This window comes from Mastacembelus armatus, chromosome 1 (assembly GCF_900324485.2).
Source record: "Mastacembelus armatus chromosome 1, fMasArm1.2, whole genome shotgun sequence".
NCBI classification, from domain to species: Eukaryota; Metazoa; Chordata; class Actinopteri; order Synbranchiformes; family Mastacembelidae; genus Mastacembelus; species Mastacembelus armatus.
Window position 1 is genome coordinate 15,445,012 of NC_046633.1, and position 20,976 is coordinate 15,465,987.

The window sequence follows — 20,976 nt, forward strand, 5'->3', positions numbered from 1 at the left end:
TAAAGAGCCATATGATTTTCTCAAGATTTAGGGGTCACCAAACAAAATCTGAAAGAAGAGTGAATTTTGAACTTGCATTCATCAAGTTTCAGGATACACACCTAAAGCAATATTACCTTTAAAAGGTGATAATATATGAATCTCTGTTTTAAGCTTCATGTGCTGCCCCCAAGTGGTACAAACAATTAATTTAATGCAACTTTAATATCTCAATCTAAAAAAAATATATGTAACACATTCTCTTTCTATTCCTTTTTCTGGACAATATTACAACTTCTTTCTGATGATGCAATGTGTTTAGAGAATATGAACAAAACAAGACCATGCTTGAAAACAACTACATATAGGATAATGGAGATAGGACGATAGAGCTGAAACACAGCACCATACTGAAGTTTATATCAAAGTCATACAGAACTAATTTGTTTTAGAATTTATTTGCCACCATGTAGAAAAATCACTAGCTCATGGGGCCTTGATAAATAAAACATACGCTGCACACGTCAGCACATGAAGTCAGGTGCACTGATCACAGAAGGGAGGAACACAAATTACAGTGACAGCATGTCAGCCTTTAATGAGATTTTTTATCATTCATTGTTGTATTTAGAAAATATTTGGACCATGGGTGACTTATTTCAGTATAGCTGATTTTTACACACCTTATACTTGAACAGAAACATCAGAACAATACTATAACTCAGAACCTACAATTCAGTGAAGCATGTCTGCTGTCACTGTGGCCACTCTTCACTCTTCTCGGAGCTAAATTGAACTGACAAAATTGAAACCAGCTAAGATACTCTCATTTAACCAGGAGACATTTTTGGAAACTGTGCCTCTCTCAGCCATCTTACCTCTCCCCTCTCAATTACGTATTTATATTTTGCCAATGATGCCTTTTACCGCACAAAGCAATAAATGCTGCTGCAGTGCAGTTGCAGCACACTGACCAGCACACTAAAAAAAGTTGTGCCTCAGAAATGCTCTTAGCTCTGCAGTATATATATGGTCCCAGCCCAGGGAGAGATTGATCTATGAAAACCAACCAATGCAAAAACAATGAAGTACAAGATTTCAATAACCAGAAACAAAACAAAGGAAAACGGTATACTGTATTTATTTGATGCATTGAAAAAAAAAACAAAAAAAAAAAACAACTTACAATTGCCTGAATTTCCTTTGTTCCTAAAAAAACAACAATGACACCCAAATACTGATATGTTGAGACCATTTTAATATGAACCACGTGTGTCATTAAAATCTAAGATTAGGTGTTAAGTTTGTCATTAGAAAATAACAAATTCAGCAAATTTAACACCAACTTAAGTAGAGTTCAGTGACACTAGACAAGATTAAAGGCAGAATGTATAAATTGAAGCATTTTTACTACTGAATAAGATGAAGAATAGGCAATTGTGTCATCTGCATAAAAATCAAATGCAGCATTTGATAAGTTATTACAAATTTTTTTTTAAGATATATGGAAAACAGCAATGGTCCCAATATAGAACCATATGGCACACCTTCTAATACAGGGAGGATGGAAGAGAAAGACCAAGCAAATTGGACAGAATGTCTACCAGACAGATAATTTTCAAACCAACTTACAGCTTGCTCAGAAAGGACAATGTAATAGTCTATTTATCAAAATGTTATAATCTAATATTGCAAAAGCCTTTGAGTAATCAATAAAAAGACCAATGCAGTTATTGTACTGTGTTGGTTAATTCATATAATTTAGATGATATTGGTCTGTCATTAATGAACACATGATGGATCCACATCTTTCAGAAAAGGGAGAACATAGGCAAATTTCAATATAATAGGAATTTAATTGCTGAGAAAAGTAAGGTTAGAAATATAAGTCATACGTTGTCAACAGCTTCTTTAAGAAAGTAGGATTGAGCTTGTCAGGACCTGCAGATTTGTTAAGATCTAATTGCTTTGAGGCTCTATGGACCTCTAATAACTCAAGAGATTTAAAACAAACAACAGAAATAAATGATAGTGGTGAAGGGCTCTCTGTTCACTAACTTCCTTTGGCAACATCCCTTTCTTTAAACAGGCTGATAGCTGAAGGGAAAACCAAGGCTTGTTTTGGCCATTCAACTCTAAACTTTCTGAAGGGAGCATGTTTGTTTTTTTAATTTAACAAGCATCACAAAACTACTTTGAATCCAGTTTTACATCATTAAAAAGAACGATTTTGTCTAATCAAAATCCCAGAAATCATGAGAAAACGCAGAAATGCAAATTTAAGAACAATCTGTGGTCTTGTTTATGGAAGCGCAGATTGTGTAACTGTGACTATAATACATTGGTCAGTCACTCACATCATTTACAAAAATACCTTTATTGAATTATTTATGTGGAACATTTAAGAACAAGTCAAGAACCAAAGATTTCTCTGGTCATGTGAGATTTATACAAGTTGCTTTATCAATTTATTAATTGTGCAAAACTCAATGAATCGCAAACTAATTTGTAACCATCATAGATAGAGGAAAACCGCTTCCAGTTAAAATCACCTGTGAGAAAAATCTCATTAAAATGTGAAGATGATAGTTTACTCAGTGATGATAAATTCTAAAAATTTAAATAAATTCTCTTGCTAAGGGCGGTCTATTACAACCTACAATAGTAATGAAATGCCCTGTAAGGAGTTCCATATTCAGGGCAAAAAATTTTAATTGTTTGCTAACAGATACTGATAATTGGATAGTAGCATGAAATCATTTTTTTTCTGTAAATGGCAATGCCACCCCTCGTCTTAGACGGTCACATGAAAAAAAAAATTTGAACTCTCAATTCCAATGGTTTGTCTGTGATGGATTTGGTTAATTTAGTTTCAGAGAAGATAAAAATATCACTCTTTATTTTTCCCATATTCTCATTAGATCCAGCCTCCCTGCCAAGCAAGTGTCATTTTTCACAGGAGAAAAACACAAGCGTAAATAACACAAATAAATAATGGCTGACTTAGATTTTGAAGCTTGATATTGTTGATGCTGGCTCAAACTGTCATGGCTTAATGAGACACGTCATGTCACGTGATTATTTATATTATTAGCAACATGTACTTTTGCTACTGTGACAATTCAAAATCACTGCTGTAAGAAACATTTCCATAACACATTAAAATAAAAAGGAAAACAGTAAATGAATAATTTTGTAGACAAATTATATGGTAATTATGATAATGAGCATGTCTTTCATGTAAAATCTGTATGTGCCCACACAGTCCCAAGAAGTGCTCTAATTGGGCTACATAGGAACACCACATGACTGGACCATGTCATTGGGCTGGAGCAAACAAAAGGTGTTTGGCTGCCAATGGAAACAGGCAGGAAGAATGAATTTTAACAAACTATTATTTATTATAATCCAAACTGTTAACATTTGTTTAGTGTTTGACACTACTGTGAAAATGGTAAAGATTCTGCCATAACCAGAATCACAGCTGATTCTAACTAGGTGAGCCTGCAGGGTTGTCCCTATAACTGCAGCTCACACATTCCCTTCTTGACTAGAGGTTACAATGTTTAGTTATTGCTGTCTGTTTCAGAGTGGTGATTTCAATATATAGTCATCTTTGAGGCTGATCTTTGTGTTGGTGGTGTAATTGTATTGCATTATTCCGAGGAGTGTTTCTAATACTGAGTCTATCCTCATTGATATAATTGGGTTGGACAACATCTGTCAGTACAACGCATAAGGCATAACAAATTTTTTATGACACTGCACTAGTAAAATTCTTCAAGAAAATTCACATTGACATAATTTACAAATCCTGTTGAAATCAGTTAATCAAATGTGTTTTCATAAAATCCTAATAGTTATAAGCATATGTGCTGTGGAGCAGAGCTCACGCTGGCCCTATTGTTTTTAATTAATGTGACAGTTTTACTTTCACATCAAGAAGAGAGGAATTTGGCAGTGGAAGGTGTCTTTGACAGTAGTATGAAATCTTTCACACTTACCGCACTCACAGACATGACTCCTGGCAGTAAATCTCAGAGACACACATAAAAAGCGCACAATCCATATGGACACAGCCAGAAACTTACACACATACACACACATTCAGTGTGGTTTAGGGTAATTGCAAATAACAAGCCTTCTGCTCTGACGTCCAACTTCTATCAATTAAACATCAAATGTTTTCCCCAACAGTTTTGCTGCCTAACACATATTTTATTCCTTTAAACCCAAAAGTTGAAACTCGACCCAGTTAAAATGCCAACTGAGAATGAATTGGCAAAGGAGGGAGAGAGAGAGAAACACAGGGAGAATCAAAGCATGTTAATCGAGCCCTACAGTGCAGTATGCAGTGTGTGTTGTTGAGAGATACACAACAAGAAAGAAAGAGGGAGCCAGCTTAAATGATCAGTTCAGACCTCTTCCTCTCCACCTTTCTTCCCCCTTTCTCCAGCCCAGATTTCTCTCTGTCTCTCTCTCTTCCCATGTCATTGTCTATAATGCACTCTGACAACACACAAATCACTGGAGTGGTTTCCCAGCAACAGCAGGAAGGGTTTGGGATTTTGGACCCTGATGGAGCCAAAAGCCTTTTCCAGAAGAGGAAATTGATTCAGAGGAAGTCTAAAAAAAATCCTTCAGATCCAGTCAATAATCTCTACCAGATAAAAAAAAAAAAAAAAAGAGGAAGCATAGGTATAGCGTGTGGGGGCATTGATTATCCCTTGTTTTCTCCTGTCCATCACATACAGGGAGTAAAATCAAGAGCCGGGAAATAACCAGCTAAACATTTTGACCGTCTAATGGCCAGAAATCAAAGTGTCCCCTCTCACCTCTGCTGCTCTTTCCTCTCTGAGAAGGAACCATGTTTCTGCTCCCAACCACTCCCTTCAATCTACATTCATTTCTCTCTGCCTCCCCCCTGTGGCAGATGAAGGTCATGACAATGCATTTAGCAATAAAGTTGCTATTATAAAACTATGGTATATTAAACAGGCAACTTAACAACTGAATGCATTCAATGTAAGATGTTTTTAGTTAAAAGGATCCGGGGGGGGGGGGGGCAGCACGGTGGTTTGGTGGTTAGCACTGTTGCATCACAGCAATAAGGGTCCTGGGTCGAAACCCGGCAGGGGCCTTTCTGTGAGGAATTTACATGTTCAGAAGTTAGAATAAAGAAGGAGAATGACAACACAAATCATTATGATAATATATATTAACCTTACAATTTAAGTTCAGCTGAGGTCTTGCTCCAGTGTGAACAGGTGGTCCGAGCCCTGAAAACAGTCCAGGTGTCTCAACACCTGCCAGGGGGAAAAACGCGGTGAAGCTGCCGTATGCTGCTCGACCAGACAGACGATAATGAACAAAACCAACCTGTTGACCCTCATCTCCATTGTCTTTTTGCGTGTAGCAGTAAAAAATACTTTTTGCAAACACGTTCAGCAAAGCGCTAATCTCACCTTTATACGGACTGACCTCGTCTGTTTTCGAGTGCAGCGTCTTCTTCGTCTCCTTCTCGTTGTGCCGGTCAGCGGCGGACTCATTACTGCCCCCTGAAGTCTGGGGAGAGCCATAGACAGATATGTACAGCTTCATCAGAAATAATCTGCTAGTCAAAGTTTCCCACCTTAGGGTTCCTATGGATCGTACCACAGCTAACCTTGACAGAATTTGATGTCCCATCACTGTGGCGTCATGCTGAGGGGCTGTAAATAGAAGCTGTGGCTTTGCAGTTTCAGATCTCTCCCATAAAGAGAGTTGGCAGCTCTGAAGCTCAAAGCTGACCCATAGCTGCTTTAGCAGAGACCGGAGCAGCCACTGAATGGTGGCACATCCCTTCAGTGTTTCCCTTTTTTGTTTTGTTTTAGTGGTTTTTATTTTATTCTTGCTGACTTCCCGTTGCCTCGGTTTATGCCCTCACTTGAGGCTTGAGGCCACTGACCTCAAGTCAGCCTGAGCAGAGGCTCTGACTGGCAGCCAGCTCTGCTCTGTGGGTAAGGATGCAAACATTAAAATGACAAAAAAAAAACAAAAACAAATCCAAGGCTGAAATTATTTTATAAAGTGAGTTTATGAGATGTGTTGAAAACAGTAAACAATAAATTGTAAATATCACATATATATATATATATATATATATATATATAGTATGATTTTGTATATTATTATGCAGAATGTCAAAATAATGTGATTTGTATTCTCATTCTCCTTCTTTATTCTAATTTATATATTTCAGAAATAAGATGCTCAACAGTCTATACCCAAGCTACCAATCTTTCTGTGTTTGCCTGTTTTCTGGGTGAAGACACTGTATCATTTGATATAGTTTGAGTTGCTGCTGGAGCCACTTTTTTTCCAAATATGTGCACAGGGACTAACAGTGAAACTTTCATCTTGTTTTCATTACCATGGGAAGAAACAACCATTTATTTATGTTAACCTGAACTGAGGACATATAGCAAGTTTCAGTTATTACGCATAATCTGAAATTATGTAGAAATAAACATTTGAATGTTATGTTTAATTAAATTAATAAACACATATATGTTGTTTAGGTAATCAACCACAGATCAGTTCATTCCACTAATTTTCTGTATAATGTTTTATAGTTAATCTAAACAATAAGCTGGAAAATAATGACTAAAAAAATAGTTTCAAACTTAAATGTACATAAAACAATAAATATTGCTACATTTTTATTAACGTGGAAAGTAAGATACTTTAGAAACTCTTGAGCTAGGCTCCATTGCAGAATGCGCCAACAAAATTCACAGATGTCCAGAGGGATGTAATGAGTTCTTAAAAAGTGGTAACGTCGACTGGACTGAATGTTTTTTAACGTGAAGTATGTGTGCCATGAACGCAACATACAGGATACAGATCTCAGATCCAACTATAATCACATGCAGTTCAGTTGAGTTCAATTCTAAAATGTTGTAAACCTCTTGTACAGTAAAAGAACAGATACTTCCTAATAAAAATCCCATATCAAAACAATTCTATTGACATTAAACTGTAACGTTATAAAGAAACACAGGAAACGGTTATATAAAAAAAATCCATCACAGTGGGAAAAAGAGCTACAACATATTGTAGAGACACAAGTAATTACATTATTGATGAATGTGCTTGTAGTGGATACCACGCCCTTTCTTTGTTTTAAACAAATGCCTCAAAAAGGGAGGCAACACACTAAAAATAGTTCTGGGTAACATAAAGAATAAGTCTGCTAGTAACCTTCCTTTACTCCAGTTACTCATAAGTATCACAGATACATAATTTACAGAAATATTTCTTGTTTGTCATATAAAGATTTTATTAATAATTTCTCGTAATAACAAAATAATCTGTTTTACAAATAATAATTAGAGGTATTTTTAGGTTTTCAATAGCAGCTGCACCTAAGTTTGAATGCCTGATAGTGTCCAGTTTTGGAAGCTAAGCAGGGCTGTGCCTGGTTAGTACTTGGATGGGAAACCAAGTTGGAAGACCAGGGGCTGCTACCCTTAGCTACTGAGATTGCATCAAGAAGGGCATCTGGCATAAAACAAAATCCAGAACCAAATCAGTCAAGCAGATGAGTTGATCTGTTGTGGTGACCCTGTATGGGAATAGCTGAAAGAAGAATTTTTAGGTTTTCAGTCTGCTCTAATGTTCTTTTTTTTTTCACCACAGGTCAGGCTCCACCCATACGATCTTCTTCTGCTCCTCCCAGATGATGGTGCGCAAGTTGGTCAGCAGGGAGGTCTGGTCGCCCCAGGAGTCTGGGTCTACGGTGTGATACAGACACGGCAGCTTGTCCAACAGAGGCTCCTCACTCTTGGAACATGCCAGTAGTTGCTCCTCTGACTGGCCCTGCCGCTGCAGCTTTGACCTGGAAGAGATGGAAGGACAAAGGAAATAAATTACAAGATCATTTCTGGATTTAATTTGGTCTGTTCTGTTCAAACTAAGACATTATATCAGTAAACCTTATCACAGTTGCAATTGGGTTTGCTGTAACAAAATTATTTAGTTCTCTAAATTTGAATGTGAGGTTTTAAAGACAGTCCCCCAGAATAAAAAAAAATTGCTCTCGACACAGTTTAAACTATCAACAACTGTAGAAAAGGAGAACTTTTCATTGAAAAGGCAGAGATACTAGTCTTTCCAATGACAGTATGATATGGCAGACTAAAAATATCAGATCAGAAGAAACAGAAGAATATTATCTCTATCAATCTACACTCCGTGACTCATAATGACAAAGTGAAAAAGTACAAATACAAAATAATTAAGATCTTAAATACAGTACTTTATAGAAGCCCCATTTGTAGCAGTTACTGCTTTAAGTCCAACCATCCATCCATTATCTATACCCATCCATTCCTAACCAGGATCTGCTGGAGCCTATCCCAGCTCTCTTTGGGTGAAAGGCAGGGGTACACCCTGGACAGGTCACCAGTCCATCACAGGGCCACATAGAGACAAACAACCTCACACACTCACACTCACTCCTATGGGCAATTTAGAGTCACCAATCAACCTGACATACATGTTTTTGGACTGTGGGAGGAAACCAGAGTACCTGGAGTAAACCCACACAAGTACGGGGAGAACATGCAAACTCCACACAGAAGGGACCCTGATTTGTTGTGAACCCAGGACCTTCTTGCTGTGAAGCAACAGTGCTAACCACTAAACCGCCATGCTGCATGTGCTTTAAGTCTTCTTGAGTAAATCTCTACTAGTTTTGAACAACTGGATTTGGGCAGTTTACTCTATTTTTCGTAGTAGATCCTAGAAGATTGGTTCAACCTCTGTCCAAAATCATGAGTAATGAGATGAGCACTGTCACTGTCTGTATGAAGAAGAAGAACGAAGAGTTTACCTCAGTTTACGAGCACTCCGCGCAGACTGGCTGATAAAAATGATGATAGGGAAGATCTCAGCCCGGTGAAGCCGACGCACACAGTCCAGGCCCAGTGGCAGCACACAGTGAATCCCCTGTATGATAAGAAATAAGGAAGATGGAAGATGGGTGTAAACAAAAAATGATTTTTGATGAGCATAATTTTAAGAGCAGGGGTATTAAGTGAAATTTAATGTTATTTTTAACTTAACTTATGTTCTATTTTAGTGCATCAACTGTAAATGTTAACATTGTTGTAAACATTGCTGTAATCTGCACAATTTACAATTTGTAGAACATAAACTACTATGTAAAATATAAAACTTGATATAAAACTTTATATAAAAAAAAATCTATAAACTACAATCTATAAATATTCTACATGATTATTTAATGACTTTCAGACTGAAAATGGCTAAAATTAATTTACATAGTCTACCTTCACAGTAGTCACTGGGAAACTGTATTTGGGAAAGCTTTGGTTGGAAAGTTACTGATTTTACATTTGGTCATATACCAAACTATCAGGGGAATTATTATCTTGGCCTGATGATGGCACTAGAGAGTAATTTGATCACCAGCTTGAATGTTTGTACAAAATGAATTTGTATATGGATGTCTACCAAATTGCAATGTAATTAAATACAACTAGCACAAAACCATGGCACTTGGTCATTGCAATTCATTCTCCAGAAACCACGAATGTTTGTACACATTTTTATTGGCAATGCCTTCAGTCATTGTAAAGCTATTGCAGACTGGACCACAGTGGCTGGCCTGACCAACCATCGGATGCTGTCATCCCAGGAGCACATCGTTCCAAAAACCCTTTCCTAACATTTTACTTTACGTTAGTCCTGGGTGCTGAAAGTGCCAAAATACAAGCTGTGGTTTTTGAGTTGAAAGCTCTGACCTTCTTTATGACTTTCTCAACACTCTGCAGGGTGTAGCAGCAGTTTCTTCCTTGCTCATACTCCTCCAGGATCTCAGACCTCTGTAGCCGGGCTGTGTGCTCACAGGGGCTCAGCATCTCTGCAGAGCAGCAAAGTAGAAAAAGCAAAGGAGTCAAGGTAGAACAGGGAGGAAGTAATTACATATAAAACATATTATTATAAAGTCATGGAAGAAGAATCGTATCTTTATTCGTATATCTTTATTTTCTTTTGAGTTCTATCTGAAAATAAAGCACTTTACTAGTTGTATTTTTTTTTTTGAGTCTTATTTGATTTTCTTCAGCATATCCTTTTCTTGTCTTATAAATATCCCTGTAATTGTACTTTGTTGTTGTTATGATGAAATTTTCCCACAAACATCATTAAACTTTTATTTTACCTTATCATTGCAGCATTTACTGTCTTTATAGCCTCTATCATTTTATTACTATTTATTCACAAAGTTTATTTCCTTCCTGGTTTACAGCAACAGAAAACACCATAAAATATGTAATGGTATACAGTATGAGATTGATTGTTTACTAAGGCAGCAAAACATACTACAATTACAGCATAAAATCGGAACTAGATGAAGCGATACACAAGCAATATCACCGATTAAACATGTCATCTGTCAAGTCAAACAGACTTATCTGTCAGCTCAGGGAAATGTGTATGTGCTTCAGAGGCATATGTTCAATCACAGATGAAATGTGAAAGCCCTGTGTTTTATTTCAGTATAACAACCCCATATCAGGTCATCCTTACCAGGCTCGCAGAGCTGAAAGCCCTGCCAGTCTGCCAGCTTCTTGTCCAGGATGCGTCCCAGCACAGTGGGGAGCAATAGGACGGGTCTGCACACAGGTGGGTAGTGCGGGGTGACCAGGGTGTAGGGCATGAGGGTTACACAGCTTCTGGGTACAGAGGTATCACCTACAGACCAAATAATATCAACTGTGAGAAAATTGTATGTCTTTATACAAGAACCTTCAAATCTTCAGCAAAAAGCTAATTCAAGAAGCAAAAAAGCAAAATGCTGTATTTTTGTGACAGATTATTGTACCTGAATCTGCATTCTTGGTCTGTTCGTCCTCCACACTGACCCATAATGGGTTCCTTCCCGGGCGCCCAGTGCTGACAATCCTCACTGTCTTCTGTTTATTCTGGGCTACTACACGCCCAAACTGGTGAGGGTGAACGACAGAGTTAGCTCTGTCAAATTTTAGATGTGGACACTAAATTGTAGTAATTGGATTACCTTTTGAGACTCCTTTCTTTGAAAGCTCATGTCTTCAATTGTCTTAATCAGAAGTCGCTGTGCCCTGTAACATCAGAGAGTCATTAAACATGAACAGTTTTAAACACTGTATGAGGTGGTTTAACTTAAATTTTCAAGTATTCCGTGACTGTGACTACAGTGTTGACCCACAAGAAAGGGAAGTGATCCTGCTCCGCTCATGGCTACAGTATTTTCCTCACCAGTGTACTTACCTGTAGTAGTTGGGTACAGTTCCACTCTGAAGGTCTAGTAGCTGACAGGGATGAACTTGGCTGGCGTGCCATAAGTCTTCTGTGCCAGTAGGTCGCGTGTTGGTCACGTGCAAAATGTCGTTACAGGACACAGCCAGGGTGTCACTGGGGCCAGCATGGAGAGACATGTTGACACGAACGTAGAAAGAATCTCCAGATGATGACTCATTGTCCTGTAGCTGCTGTAGTAGCACTGCATACTCTGAGCAACAGGCAGAGGAGAACACTGTAACTAAGCCAACATACTAACCTACTCAACAAACACTGTAATTATCTTTTGATAATAAGACAAAGTATGACACCAGTTGTGTAACCTCTTATATAGTATAAGATTCCCAGAAGGGTATTTTCATTTTTTGAAGGTGTTCAGTACATTTTGGGCGATTCATCCTTTATTAAATACAGTAGCTATCAGTTAGCAAATCACCAAATCAAATATTTCCAGTTGTGAATGTAAAGAAGCAGCAGGATGCTGTCTGCTGTCTCAGGTCAGTTTTGTGTTTATGTTTGCTTCTCTTATTTTGTTGGTGTCTGTGTATTTAATGTTGATATATTGTTCACTTGTTAAGAAGAAGAAGAAGAAGAAGAATACTTCATTAATCCCCAAGGGGAGATTCAGTTGTTACAATAGTATTTCTTTGTTTTGTTTTTTTTCGTGGGGGGAAGGTTGTGTGTGTGTTTTTTTTATTGTTTAAATGGTAGAATTATAAAGTCTTGGACACAAAATACTTTCTTAATCTCTCGGTCTTAGCTTTAGGAGGAATTAGTCTGTGGCTGAATGAACTTCCCATTTGTCACATTTGTCACAGTTCCTCATGAACTGGGTGGGCAACACCATCCTCCTCCCTGCCACAGCCTCCAGACTGTCCAGATTCAGTCCAACAACAGACTTTGCCTTTCTGATCAACTTATTTAGTCTGTTGGCCTCACTAGCCTTGATGCCACCTCCCTAGCATACAACTGCAAAGAACAGTGCCTTCGCTACTACAGACCAATAGAACATCTTCAGTATCTTGTTGCACACACCAAAGGAAAAGTGTCCTGAGGAAGTTTCCCTTCTCACCCCTATAGGTGGTGTGGGTGGCTTCCTCAATCTCGGTTCTTCTACCAGAGGCCTGGGAGTTTGAAGGTGGTTCGCAGTATCTTAGCTGTTCCTAGCATTGTGCTCTTCTGACCTGAGAGCTCTGATGTTGTTCCTGGGATCTGTTGGAGCCACTCTCCCAGTTTGGGGGTCACAGCCCCGGAGGTGCCAATTACCACGGGGACCACTGTTGCCTTCACTTTCCACATCTGTTTGTCGGCCTGTATCTGGAAGTCCCACAGGATCTTAGCTCGGTCATTCTCCACCACCTTTGGAGGTGTGTCCCATTTTGACCTCAGGACCTCCAGCCCATATTTGGCACAGATGTTCCTGTACACTATGCCAGCCACTTGGTTATGGTGTTCCATGTACGCCCTGCCTGCTAGCATCTTACAACCTGCTGTTATGTGCTGGATTGTCTCAGCGATATCTTTGCACAGCCCGCATCTGGGGTCCTGCCTCATGTGGTAGACCCCACCCTCTATCGATCTTGTGCTCAGGGCCTACGATTAGTGCCTCTGTGCTGTCTTTCAGTCCAGTTTTTTCCAGCCACTGGTAGGACTTTTGGGTCTATGGACTTTTCTTCTTCATTTCCCATTTGCCTGTGGGATTCCAAGGTACTTGTAGCTTTCCTCAACATCCGCTATGCTGCCGTCTGGAAGTTCAACTCCTTCAGTCCTGACAACCTTCCCTCTCTTTGTTATCATTCGACCACACTTGTCCAGTCCGAATGACATTCCAATGTTGTTGTTGTATATCCTGGTGGTGTGGATCAGTGAGTTGGTGTCTCGTTCAGTCCTGGCGTACAGCTTGATGTCATCCATGTATGGGAGGTGGCTGATGGTTGCTCCATTTCGTAGTCGGTATCCGAAGCCAGGGTTAGTGATGATCTGGCTGAGGGGGTTCAGGCCTATGCAGAACAGCAGTGGGGACAGAGCATCTCCTTGGTAGATGGTGCACTTGATGGAGACTTGTGCAATCGGCTTGAGGTTGGCCACTAGTCCCATTGAGTTCCTTATGAAGGTTCTTAGAGTCCTATTGATGTTGTATAGCTCCATGCATTCCAGGATCCATGTGTGAGACATTGAGTCGTAGGCTTTCTTGTAGTCAATCCAGGCAGTGCACAGGTTGGTCTGTCTGGTCTTACAGTCTCGAGTGACCGCTTTATCTACCAGCAGTTGATGTTTTGCTCCCTTGGTGTCCTTACCCATTCCTTTCTGGGCCCCGCTCATGTATTGAGCCATGTGTTTATTCATCTTAGCTGCTACAATGGTGCGCAGAGGCAGGTATATATATATATATATATATATATATATATATATATATATATTGACTATTTTCCCATTTCATTCCATTGCAGTGCAATACCTTACTTCTCAGCAGTGCATATAAAAAAGAGGTAAAATATCTCATTAGTGTTACATAAACATTGTCTCATAAATTCCAGTTTGTCTCTGTTTAAGTGATATCAGTCTTATGTTCTTTAAAGAACGCTGAAGTGCAGCTGAGTTCCTTGAATGATGCAAAAAAAAAAAAACATTTAACAACTGGTGATCCATTTAATCTCATTAGAAAAATAATCAGCTTCCTGGTTGGCTGGTTGGCTGAAGCTATAATGTGTGTGCAAAATTTCATTTTGCTTACAAAAATTAAAAAGGCATACATACCATCCTGCTTGGGCCTCAGAGAGAGGTGGCAGAGGCCTTTAACTTGGCTGAGAGCCCACACGGCTTCCTCTAAAGTGGAATCCTCCATTACCATCCTCAGAGCCTTCTGGTTCTGTTCATATTTCACCTGCAGAACAGCATGATGAGAAACACCTTCGCAAGATAGAGAAAAACTAGAATAACCCTTTTCATACACACCTCCACTATCTGTGCACCCGGGCTGATGCCGACAGTATGGGCAGCGCTACCTTCTGTCACCTGGTGCACAAACACTCCTGTCTTATTTCCCCCCACCACCGTCAGCTGGTTCAGCAGCGTGTCGCCCTGGAAGGAGATACTGAGAACACGACCACTTATGCGAATGGCTTTTGCACGGGACCGCATCAAGAAAGGAGGGGCTGAAGTTCTTGACAGGCTGGTGAGAGAGGAGATGCGGAAACAATATAAATACTTCTGTGAGTATTTGAATTATAGTGAGAATCACTATATGCTTCTATGTGAAGGAAACAGGTTACTATCATTCAGAATATACAGTTTCACTACAGTTGCAAGCCTGTACTTTAGCTTTACCTTTGAATTTAAAGTCCTAACGTACAGCTTTTTTTGAGGATACTTTTATTAACCTGAGATGTACAGTGTATAAACTGTAGCCTATTTTGTGATTAGTTAAGTTGGTTGGTTCAACACTTTGGTCCCGAATGAAATATCTCAACAAATTTGGTTTAGACATTCATGGACATGTCAGTACTCTAAATAGACTAAAGGTGTGGATTTCATGTGTAATTCACTGTTGCAGATCATTATTATTATTGTTTATTATCGAATACTTTTATTAACCACTTCTTAATTTCCTTTTCACTTTAACAAAATCCTCTTCCATTGGTTCTACTAAACATGCTTAAAGATTTTTATTATTGACAATGTTGATGCTGTGGTGTGCAACTTACAAATCAGAGCTGGAGTCATCCCAAGAGGAAAGTTTGGGTTTCTGCTTGTCTTCACTCTCCACTAAACAAAAGAGAGGCTGTTTAAAGATTTAGCATCAACACCTGTTTCCAAGGTAGTAATGTGTTAATGTGTCACTTTACAGTCATGGCCAACATGAAATCATGGCAAATGAAAGTCCTGCTACTTAAAGAAAGTAAGCTCATATGTTTTGAACATATACCTGCGGGCAGGAACACAAAATCACCCAGTAAAGAATCAGAGTCTGCTGTGTCCAAGCTACAAGAGAAAAAAGACAACAGTGACAATGCATGGTCATTGCTCTCAGATTTCTCTCTGTATCTGTCACGCCCAAACCTATACAGTACACATGCAATAAAATGCAAGGCTGAGGGACATGCTTTATACTATCTTTAATAAACAAGTGAACGCTAAGTGTGAGATAATATGCCATGCTACAGTACAACCCAGAAACTTGTTTGGGCAGCAGGAATAATTATAGGAAGTCAAGCGTGATTTTGTTTCAACATTGAACATGAAAGGACAAATGTTCCCATGAGCAGTGATACAAGAGCTGAGGAATTTAAAGCAGAACAAAAACCTGTGAAGTCTATTCATTGTGTTGCCTCACAGGGTTCGTCGGACTTTTCAACACATTGCTTGCAATTTTTTGTGTTCTACAAAGAACTTTGATTTGCATCTTTCTTGAAATCTTGTGACATGTAATAGTAGACCTTATTTCTGTAAATCAATAACCCAGCATGCCACATGGTACAACAGAAAGGAATGCAGAGGTCAAGAACATCTTGAAACTAATTTCTGGTGGGTGTCCAGTAAAATGCTGCCAAAAGTCTCGGCAAATGAGGTGATAACATACTTTCATATAAAAGCATGAACATACCATGTTCATACTGCCATACTGCCATACCATACTGCCATGCAGTAATATATACTGTATGTGAACACAGAAACACATACACACCTGTTGTCTTCATGTTGAACTTCCGCCCTTCTGCGGAGAGAATCTGGACAGGGGGGCTCTGCATTTCGGGACCGGACACTACTTGCTGCAGCATTTTCAGACTGCATATACAAACACACACAAACACACACTTACTATTTGCTCCCACTTGTTAACATCTCATTGCCATGCATTCATTTCCACACGTTAATATCTTGTGGCCACACATTAACTGTCACATTCCTACGCATTATTAAGTTGTGGCCAGACATTATAATATCTCATTCTAATCTATGTTAATTTTGGTACCTGATTTTTACTTAGTTTTAGTCTTTTGATAAAAATGTATATATGTGATAGTTAAAATTTAGTCATTTGAAATCTCTTTTACGGGTGTTGTGACACACTTGCAAGAGCAGCAAGCAGCAAAATCGTGTTTTAGTGGGAGAAGATGCTGTACTGGATAAGATGCACTAAGGAAGTTGCTAAATTTAATATGCTTTGCATTGATGTACAACAGATCAATCGACCTTTGAAAGATTTAGGTGGTGAAGGAAACTTTAAGGACTTTTTTAACCTTTGGACAAATTTTTTCAGACTTTTGCAGTTGGTGATTAATAATATGAAAATTATGTTTAGATCAGGAAATATCACCTAAAAGTTGAAAAGATCTGGCCAGTCCTTGACAGTTTTCAGTATTCAATTAATGGGCATATTTTCATGGGTATTCAAAAACTACTGAGTGTCAATAACCAGCTTTACTAAAATCATCTTGGCTGATCTCACCTATACACGTACCTGTGAATGGCAGGAGGTCAGTGACATGGGATTAACTGCATCCATGCGGCGAAGTCTGCGTCTATTTCGAAGTGGAAAATCATCACTGCTGGACCTCGGGCTGCCCCAGTCTACATCATTGTCCTTTAACACAAACATAAAACATAATAATGTTAATATTTCTGTATGCCTTCTGTTTACGTGTATGCCGATACATGTGCTTGGTGAGAAATTACATCAAAGCTCTGCTGCTCCTCTCTGGAGGGGTGTTTAACCTCTAAGCCAAAGACCTTCTCCTGGAGCTCCATCAGATGGGACCTCAAGGTGTCCTTCTCAGCCAAGATGCGGGCGATCATGGTCTGGGCCTCATCTCTGGACAGGTATGCCTAAAAGCATGAGAAAAGTCCATATTTACTTCACACTTCACACTTACTTCCTCTTTTTAAACAGAATCAACTGCACAGAGGCACCTTGTTTAGGGTTAGGGAATTTTTTGAACATATATATATAACACATAACATAAATTTTCTTCTGGGAGCATGAACTTGAGCAACACAGTTGCATTCATGCAAGTTCTTTGTGTCACATCATACAGCAAGGACAAACCAATAATTAGACAGTTCTGCGTTGTTGGTTACTGCAGATGAAAGCTAAGTGACTTGTTTATGGCCATGTGACTTTTGGGTGGGTGCATTCTTGCATTCAAGAAGAAAGTATGATAAGTGTTAATGATCACGGAAACATACATAACTGCACACTTACCAACAGTAAGAGCCAAGCGAGCTGCTTGATTTGATACTGTATTGAACATCATTGTTGCTGCCTGACGGGTTGCCATTTCAACAGGTAAAACATGTCAGGAAAGATCAGTTCTAAGATGGCCATAAAAATACAAATGCTACTTAGAAAACCAAATTAATGTTTAGCAGTTCCTTACCTGATCTCTCTCTGCCTGCAGCTCTCTCATCTGGTTCTGGATCATAGTGCTCTTCTGCTGGTACATGTTACAGTCCACAGTCAGCTGCTGCACCTGAAGGCTCAGACACTCCTTTTGATCCAAGAGCTGAACACAAAGACACCAGTGTGGACATGGTTTGTTAAACAATACATCAGAGTCTTTTAGCAGTAAATTAAGCAATATAACATTTACATCATAGATACTTTGCTGGTCCTGATCTATGATGATGGACACACTCACCCCTTGTTTTTCTCTGAGCAGCTGTTCATTTTCCTCTCTATAACACCTGAGCTGCTCTGCAAGCTCCACCTGGCTGTCTATGGCCTCAGCCAGGTCCTGCGCCAGGATCTCCTGACGAGCCTGAAACAGGCAAAACAAGAAATATACAGATGTTAAGACACAAGCACCTATTTTCAAAGAATATATTTGAAAACTGTTACTATGAATGATTAAGTGATTATTCTTACTGGGTCCAGTTTTTCCACCTTCACTAGCTGGCAGCGCAGATTCCTAACTTCTTCTTGCAGTTCTGGTGTCTCAGCAAGAGAGGAACACCTGAGCGAGTGCTGCGTCTGGAACCCATTCTCCGCTTGGACTTTCTGTATGTCAGTTTGCAGCTGGTACACCTGACATCACACCAGACAATTATTTGTTGACTAATAAATCAATCTTATTGTCTAAAGCTAGTTTCAAATGCCCATCAGTAGTTACCAGATAAATACTGATAATAAATACAAGTTATAAACAGTACCAGTAACTTGTATTGGTACTGTTTGGCCAACAGTAGTATCAAAAGTGACTGTAAATGCCAATCAGGATTTTGTCACATTTGTATTAAAATCTCATAGTATAATGCTGACTGCAATTGTGGTGTTATTATTTCATGTTGTCAATCGAATCTGATAAAACCACACCAATGGAGTCCCCTTATTACACTGCTAACATATAAAACCTCTAAATATTATTTTCTCTAGAGTTAACTTGTTCCTGCTTTTGTCATCAACATTTATTGTTACAGAAAAATACTCTTCAAGCAACTGTTACAGCACTTAGACACAAGATATCTAAGGCATAAAAGCAAAATGTTAATATTTATGACTCAAACAAAACTGGACACTCTAAACTTCCCATAATTCATTTTAGCACTCTTCGTTGGACCCTACATGCCTGTTCACAGTGCCTCCTTAGGCATAGTCTAATCTTCTGAATGTAATGCTACATTACAATGCTCAGATTTCAGTTCTTTAAAGCTGACCTTTAGATGACTTCCCCCTGAGATCAGAGCTTTGTGTTTCAGGGAGGAGAAATTCATTCTATACACTTCTGAGTTGTGAAAACCAGGCTTCAGTGTTCATCACTGACCTGCAGGTTGAGGTCATGGAGCCGTTTGCTCATAGCTGATTTCTCCTCCATGGCTGCTGTGTAGCGCATATACAAATCACACTTCTCATCCTTCAGCTTGGTGACATCCCGTTGTAAAGCACAAAAATGTCTCCGCATACGCTCGTTTTCAGCCTGAAAGCTTCTGGACTTCTCCTCCTGCTCCATTATCTGCCTAATCTCTGACTCCAGGGAGGCACAGCGTGTACTCATTCTGCCAGCCTCCAAACGTGCCTCCTGGAGCTCCTTCTGCATTCCTGTGACTGCTCTGACAAGATATTCTGTCAGCTCTGAGTACTTTATGAGGCCTGTGAGGAGAACATTGCTAGTCAGACTTTATATACATAGGAAATGAAACAGTATTAAAATGTATGAAACCTTTATGCCACTGACCGCTGAATCTTGAGGGCTCAGTGCTGGGTTTGCGTCCAGTGACTTGAGTATACAGGGTCGGGTAGTGGATCATCAGGCTCTCCAGCAAGGCCACAGCACCATTCCTCCCCTGGGTCCTCAGCAAATCCAGCATGTAACCTGGAGACAGGAAAGGACAACGTAATATGTCTTTCCATTATCATTTATCATTAGAGAGAAATTAAGATTACAATAGTTCTGTAAAACAACCAATAAACTGAAGAACATATTAGTAAAGCAGGCCAGTACCCTCTCAAACTCAGTCAGGTGCCATAACATACTGGTTATAACTAGTATTTGTTCTTATTAATGCAAGTATTGCAGTACTGCTGTCCTGTCTTTGTTTCAACAGTCACTTTAAATGCAAAGCAAAAAAAAGGGACAAAGCAAAATCTGCTTCTCATATATGAACTGAGGTATACTACAATAGTCAATAATTCAATGGTCAGTATTTGAACTGTTTTTTTAAATCCATGAAGCAACAAATAAAGTAAATCTCACTAGTTCTCATGCAGCGGTTGGTGAGGTTGTGGCACGAGACGATCTCATCTTCATCCATCTCGGTAAGCACCCTGGCCTGCCTTAGGTATGGGATCAAGATGCATGGCCGCACCCCTAAGGAGATCCGGTGGCGGTTGTCATTAATCAGTTCCCACAGTTCCTCCTCATCCATCTCCTTTAGGTCTGGACCCTCAGGTACACAATTCCCTGCCATTCTGAGGGAGGTGTGTGTTCGAAAAAATGATGGCTGCCTGCTGTAGCTGAGACGATGTGCACAGCTGAAGTAGATGGAATGAGCTTAAACCCTGAGTAGCAAAGACACTTATCACAGACTCATTCCTGGAACCAAAAAGGACAGCACACTGAGTGGAAGAAGCAGAAGTACTGTGAAAGGGAAGGGATTTTTCCACGCCCTGTGGGTGTTTGTGTTAAAGCATGCCTGTCTATTTATGTGTGGGCGTGTAAAAAAACCTGTATGACAAGACCTCTGTGATGCAGTGCCGCACTGACTGCATGAGTGGTGGCATAAATACATGCTGGTTCAAACACAGCTAAAACAGGGTCTCACACACACCTATCAGACACACACTTACAAGCCATCGATCAAATGAGCCACATATGTCTCTTCCATTCATGAGGTAAGGTGGCTTTGTAATTTTTGTTTTCAGCTTCTAAATCATTATCAAATTGCGTCATAAACCTCTGCCTCACTTTTTTACTGAATGAAATCAGGGTCAAGCCACAACCTACAAGGCATAAATGAACAAAGCTTCTCTGTAACATAGAGACAGTAAACATTAATAATTTTCTAATCACAGTTAAATAAACATACCACACCGCTAACAGGAGCAAACACTGAACAAGTGAAGTGCAAAGTCCTATATTAAAGGAGGAAGTACATTTAGGGACATACCTGGCATGGATTGTCATCATGTGTGAGTCTACTGTTTACTGTGCT

At 39.4% G+C, this 20,976-nt stretch overlaps 1 protein-coding gene and 1 long non-coding RNA gene across 2 annotated transcripts; both read right to left on the bottom strand.

The window, feature by feature from the left end:
• Positions 1 to 2,337: 2,337 nt before the first annotated feature.
• On the bottom strand, positions 2,338 to 5,504 carry LOC113127654 (uncharacterized). The gene is made up of 3 exons (XR_003295457.1): positions 5,445 to 5,504; positions 5,208 to 5,285; positions 2,338 to 5,122 (listed from the first exon to the last, which is right to left on the bottom strand). It is a non-coding gene; the product is annotated as an uncharacterized LOC113127654 (long non-coding RNA).
• A 698-nt stretch (positions 5,505 to 6,202) lies between these two features.
• card14 (caspase recruitment domain family, member 14) lies at positions 6,203 to 20,232 on the bottom strand. The gene is made up of 20 exons (XM_026304485.1): positions 20,019 to 20,232; positions 19,500 to 19,637; positions 19,089 to 19,414; positions 18,194 to 18,352; positions 17,967 to 18,086; positions 17,706 to 17,831; positions 17,005 to 17,154; positions 16,790 to 16,912; positions 16,013 to 16,113; positions 15,254 to 15,309; positions 15,033 to 15,093; positions 14,284 to 14,500; positions 14,086 to 14,212; positions 11,299 to 11,539; positions 11,066 to 11,129; positions 10,871 to 10,991; positions 10,576 to 10,740; positions 9,789 to 9,907; positions 8,855 to 8,970; positions 6,203 to 7,858 (listed from the first exon to the last, which is right to left on the bottom strand). Exons 1-20 carry the CDS (start codon positions 20,230 to 20,232, stop codon positions 7,651 to 7,653), a joined length of 2,952 nt encoding a protein of 983 aa, XP_026160270.1. The 3' UTR covers positions 6,203 to 7,650.
• Positions 20,233 to 20,976: the final 744 nt, after the last annotated feature.